The following is a 6,345-nucleotide window of genomic DNA, read 5'->3' as shown; positions in this document are numbered from 1 at the left end:
GCGCGATTGAACAAATGCGTACGCGTTAATTAGTCGGAATCGTGAAGAAAATAGCGAAGGTCTGAAAATAGCCTCTGTTCTTCGCCCCTGACCGCGGGCTCTACGCGCGCTGTAATTGGCCAGTGTTTATCGTTAATAACTCGAAAACGAAGCTTCAAACTGGATTTTGGAAAAGGAGAAAGTTGTTCAGAGTCACCTCAGCAACTCCCCATTTCCGGGTGTTCGAGGAGTTACGGGACACCCTGTATAATGATTAGTATTGCAACACATTTTTAAAGCTTAACTAAAACACTGTTTTCAATTTTCGATTTATTTTTATTCGATTAAGACGTATAATTAGGAATTCCATATGTGATGAATTGGTAATTATTGTTAAATAAGTATTTCATGTACATCTTTGTATTATATATAACAAAATTTTGAATTTCTTAATAATAAATTTACATTTGATTTGATTTTTATTAAAAAAGCTTAAGAAAAACATTTTGTAGAAAAACTTGATTTGCAAAAGGGTGAATTTGATTTGCAAAAAGTTGAATTTCGAGTGCAAAACCAGTACATGTTTAAATGCACATCAATATCTGCTGTAACAAACAGTAGAAAAAAATATAGGTTACCTTGAAAGAAACAGTGAAAAATGGCATTAAGAAGAAAATTCTTCTTCGTTCGTCATTTAAATTACGTGCAAAAATGTCCTCGTACCACCATAGTTAAAAGAGAAGATAATTACAAGGTGGCCTGTTTTACGATTTCAATGAAATTTTCAGCACGCGTATAATTGACATAGATCTAGAAAACGTATGTTTTAAATTTTCATTACAAGCGCAGATAAACAAATTGTAAACAGTGACCTCTACAATTTTCTTCGCGATTCCCACAAATTGCAATGTTTTCCAAATTTTTCCACACGTCATCTAGTAAACTAATCCTTCTAACTTCTCAAAAAAACTCAGGTCGTTTGGCCCAATTTGAAAAAAGTTACTCTATTTCGAAAAGTGTCCACATATTTCTGTCCACGACTGTAAGTCCCGTATCTCTAAACTACAATTACAAGTAGGTTGAAAATGAAATTTCACCGGAATTATAATAATAATCTCCGTAAGACGGCCTTACAAAGCAAGTGGGGTCGGATTAGCCGATTAATTAAACGCTGCGGCAACAACTGAGAAGAAAAAAACCAACTGAACTACAATTAACCTCTACCCTCTGTATATCGCAATTTTTCGCCCTCGATATTTGCCCGCGCAAATATTGAAAATATCGAAAGCGGAAGAGGGGCGCGGTCGAACGTGCGAAATACCGCAAACACGGCGCAAAATAGCGAAACACGAGATCAAATAAACAGAAGTCGATTCGGAACGGAATAAAATTAAAAGAAAAAAAAAGGAACACAAAACCCGTCGGTGGAAAGAAAAAGGGAAATCGCCTGTTTCTTTAAAGCAGCGGCGCGGTTAAATAAATCATTCTCTATCCCGTGTGGTTTCAGGGCTTCCAACCGGAATAAAGAATCACGGAAACGAACGTGATCGGTCATGCTCGGTGGTCTCGTGAAAAAATGACAAGGGAATAGCTGGCTCGAGGTTCCATGGACGTCTGCGTCCCAAGAAGAATCATCTTGCGTCTCGTCGAAGGCAAAGTACCCACGGAACACACGACAGATGGCTCTTTTTTTCACTCTTTTCGGAAACTGATCATTTCAATGATAATGGATCAGGTTGTTATAAGTGTCGCCGCGCTTTGACGGTGCTGTGCATATAGCCGCGGTTCCGCAGACGAAAAGCAGACTTGTGTTCGGATCAGTGGAGTTAGGCTGTGGTGTTCCTTTATGGTGAAAATTTCAAGTATAACATATACATATCAAATATACGACAAATAAATGGTAAAAGAAAAAAGTAAATATATAATAAAATGTGTAACGAATAAAATAAACGTAAAATAAGACAGATCTATTGTTGAGAAACCTCTAAAACGGAAGAAAATTGTAAATGTTTCAATGAAAAATCGAAGATTCTAAAAAACGTCATCTCTTGCGATATTTACGAATTTTATAATTCGAGTGCCGCGTCTGTCGTTAGATAGAAATTCAGTACCTGAGCCTAAGTACCAAATATTAAACCGATACGAGAAATTATTATAATATTGTAGAAAACGTAAAGATGACAAATCAAAGTGTAATGGATCGGACAATTGTATTATTGACTATTTCTTGGATCTGTGATTACACGATGGGTTACAATGTCTTGCTGGCTACAATGGGAGGTACGAAATCGCACACGGTACCATTCGTCGCATTGGGAAGCAGCCTAAAGGCTCGAGGACATAATGTGACCCTTCTAAGCGCATTTTCTGGACCAGCAGCGAACAACGGGTTACAGGAGTTTGTTCCGCCTATATTCGAGGTGATTAGCCTTTGTTTTTTCTTCGATACTCCTGATCAACGGAACAGCATAGAGTATTATGGAAATCTTCGTTTAAAATATTTATTACCATTGCTTAATCCTTTCAGCCTTTCTTAACCCTTGTACGGAGTTTGTAAAGTTGCACGAACAAGTCAATTTTGGGTCGAATTAGCCCAATATCGTATATTTACAAGAAATGAAAATAAAAATATTAAACTCAGTTGCAATGATAATACAATTTTAATATTTTAGTGAAATTACGTGAAATATTGTCGCTTGGCTTGCCGGTTCTGAAGCAGGCGATAAAATCTTTCCTTTTCACGTTCGGCCATTTCGAGGTATTGCACGAACAAGCTATAATATAGGGTTGTCTCTTGATTTACAGTATCTGGAATTGTTACGTTCAATTCCTATGCGTTTGTCTAAAGCAGGGGTCGGGAACCTTTCAGAGCCGAAGAGCCATTTCAACAAAATAACGTACAAAAAATAAAATTTAGGGAGTCTCAATTTTAATTTAAGTTTAAATTTTTAATTTAAGAATCGCGTCGAAACTTTTACTTTACCGACGCATTATAGTTATTTTTTGGGGGGTAACTGTCGGTTCTGTGGCGGCAACAGCAGATTTTTATTAAACATTTAAGAGCCGCATGGTCTAAAGGCAGGCTGTTTAAAGTTTCTTCCGAGTCTGAGCTTTCTGTATCTACTTCCACCGATCTGGTGGTACAAAACGTGAGGAGGTGATTCTACATGCGAAAATAAGTCGAAAAGAAAGAATAACATTTTTTCATTTAACCTTTATGTCAATAACCACAATTGTCGTTTTCTAATAACAAAATTTTAAACTTGAAGCAAACAGGGATAGGAAATGTGCGAAGTAACAACGATCTGGCCGGATATTCAAATCTTTTACCGGGAAGATAAAATATTTTGAGTGAGAATGTGCAAAAGGGTACCCGAGTACCCGATTATTGACATAAGGGTTAAGGCTCCGTTTTCGAAAAAAAAAAGATCAGTTTGAAAATCCGTCACGTACCCGTGTATTAACTGCAAGTTTCGAGGTACGAAACTTCTGTTTCCGCTCGTGTTTGTATTATTAAACATGCACAATGTCACGATTTGCTCCTTGTTATTACGACACGCGTCACCGCGACATTCTTCTAAAATACGGATCGTGTCCACGTACTTCCGATTAAGGTATGTCCATGTTTATGAATACCAAGTCGGATACCTTTTCAGGATGGAGAGTTTATTAAGCAATGCCACTTTACTCACAAATAATCAACGAGCAAAGAAACTGACACCTATAATATAAATCAGGTTGTAATTAAAAAGATGTGCAAAACGGCTCATATTGTAGGTAGAATTTCAAGGAATGTAATCATTTTTTTTTTTTTTTAAATTGAACACCTTTTGCTGTCACTTGAGGCCACTCTTACGGAACGGTAAAAAATAGTGGTTTTTAATTATTTTAACTATGACGCTGGCTTCCAAAAAATCTGAAAAAATTCCGAGATATGCAACACTCTGGTTATAGTATCTCAGATTTTTTTTTCATAACTTTTTGTCGGATAGGACAAAAGAAATTAAGTACGAAATGAAATTGATGTTTAGATCGATAACTACCCCAATAATAGGGGTAGAGGGCTGAAATTTTGTCGAAATGGCTTTCCTAGGAAGATCTTTCAATTGACGTATCACACGTTTCATTTGGTTTAGGGGCACTTTTACCATGCTTATTCAGCTAGGCCCTTTACAATTAGTGCATGTGTACCTGACGGATTTTCAAACTCATTTTTCTGGAAAACGAAACCTTAAATGAAAAAACATTATTCTTTTTTTTTTCGACTTATTTTTTCACGTAGATTCACCTCCTTTCGGGGCTTTATCACCAGATCGGTGACACCCTGTATAATCTGCTTCTAAAAATATCTTCACTATACTATAAATTTTGTTATTTATCGAATTACAAGTACTACTAGAAATGAAAATAGATGTTGGTAATATATACTGTTTGTTGGCACGGCATCGTAGAAAATCAAATTATATTTGGAAGCTGTTTCGAGTGTAAAGAATAACGTACTGCACCAATCCTTAGAAGACTCGAACTGAACTTGTGATGGTTATATTACGAAAAATGAAAGAGCATATAGCGTTCGTGGCAGAAGAATATGTAACAGAAGAAGCATAACAAAAGATCACTAAAATCGCTTACTATATGTGAGCCACTCAGAAGCCAAAATGATTAACTCCACTTTTTGGAATTCTTCCAATTTTAGTATCAAATCGCAAATTTTCTGTTTAACTCTTCATAAATAGACAAAATGTAATAAATTTAATTTAACGAAGTTAGTCACTTTGGCTTCTGAGTGGCTCATATATTGGATCAAATTGACCCATAAATTCCATAACTGTGTATGAAAAATATAATTGGTTTCCATTAAAAATACTGTACAAATTTCGTTCTTTTTTCTGAAGATTATTAATGTTTATTAGATATTTAAGGATATGACAAAATTTCAGTCGAAATGATACATTTAATAACAGAGGAAAAACAATTTATGACATGATTTTTCGTACAAGGGTTAAGGGGGACACTACCCTGAAAAGTTTGGGAATTTTTTTCATAGGTAACTACTAAATGAAAAGTTTCAATTTTTTCAGAGGACGCAAATGTAACTTTAAGCTTTTTCCTCCGATTTTTGAAAAGTAACAATATTACAACTATATACGTTATTGGAAAATTTAGAATTCTTATTTTCTGTATACATTGTTTCAAGGCACACAAACGAGATAAAGAGAATTTAAAATTGATGATGATTTGCAATTGTAAAAATGACGAAAATGATCACTATACCACGTTAATTCAGGATTAAGAAAAATAAAATTTTTATCAGAATTGGCTAGTATCTATGTATGCAGAATACCTTTTTAATTTTCTTTAAGCATATGTATGTAAAATTAAATTACAGATAGTTAGAGTGAAAAATTGAAAACGTGACAAATAATTAACATCCACGCAGAATTCTTTCTTAACACTGTTGGTCACGATAATTTAACCCCTTCAACCGAAGAAAAAACAAAACCTCGGTACGATTTATCCCAATTAAAAAATTCAAGAGCAGTCCAATTGTTCCTCGTAAAAAGCAATTATCCTCACCATACAGTGTAGAGAGGGTTAAAGGTGGAACCTCTGTTCAATCTGTGGAGGGAACCAACTTCACCAGCGGCTCCCCACTTTCATCTCGCTCAATTATAGAGGATAAACCGATCAAAGACACGGAGAGCTCGAAGAGAGGACCAGAAAACGCGTAAAATTTATTCCTACTCGTTCCGGCCGAGTTCGATCTACCGGATCGAAATTTCCTTGATTATGTAGTATGGAAGTGGTATCGCAAGGGGCATACAAAAGGACCCGTATGCGCATTGAGTCACGTTTGTAGCGTAGGCAAACAGCTGCCCCTTGAATTATAGATCGACAAAACACGAGTCGAGAAGCCTGGGGAATTAGGTGATCCCTATGAACAGAGAAACCATCTGATTTCAGAGACTGAAATACGTTCCGTTTGCCTTTGAAGGAACAGTTATATTTCACGATTAACCTTATCACAGTTTAGCGCGAAAGCGGAACGTCAAGTACGTAACTCTTTATATTATACCTAAGGCAGATTTCTGCTCTTCTTAAAGGATGAAAAATGGTTGTACCGGGTGTCTCTGTAATCGTGGTGATTTTCTTGTGAAAAAGTAAGTCGAAAGTGCAGAATGAAATTGTAATAACTAATATTTAGAAGTCGAACTGGTTAATCTATAGTGTTCCTATAAATTGTCAAATATTTCATGTAAACAATTACGATCTATTGATCTTGGGATGTACTTATAGTGTAAACTTAGGAACACTAATTAAGCAATAACTTATATTTAATTAATTAATAAATAATTCATACGTCTT

At 35.6% G+C, this 6,345-nt stretch overlaps 1 protein-coding gene across 1 annotated transcript in view; it reads left to right on the top strand.

The window, feature by feature from the left end:
- Positions 1-2,156: 2,156 nt before the first annotated feature.
- Positions 2,157-6,345, top strand: part of LOC108576845 (UDP-glucuronosyltransferase 2C1) — a 12,995-nt gene continuing 8,806 nt past the window's right edge. The window contains exon 1 of the mRNA XM_017939908.1: positions 2,157-2,399. Within this exon, the coding sequence (XP_017795397.1) occupies positions 2,157-2,399 (243 nt within the window). The remainder of the gene's footprint in view (positions 2,400-6,345) is intronic.

The sequence above is a fragment of the Habropoda laboriosa genome, unplaced genomic scaffold, assembly GCF_001263275.1.
Source record: "Habropoda laboriosa isolate 0110345459 unplaced genomic scaffold, ASM126327v1 scaffold581, whole genome shotgun sequence".
NCBI classification, from domain to species: Eukaryota; Metazoa; Arthropoda; class Insecta; order Hymenoptera; family Apidae; genus Habropoda; species Habropoda laboriosa.
This window is presented reverse-complemented; position numbering and strand designations above follow the sequence as displayed.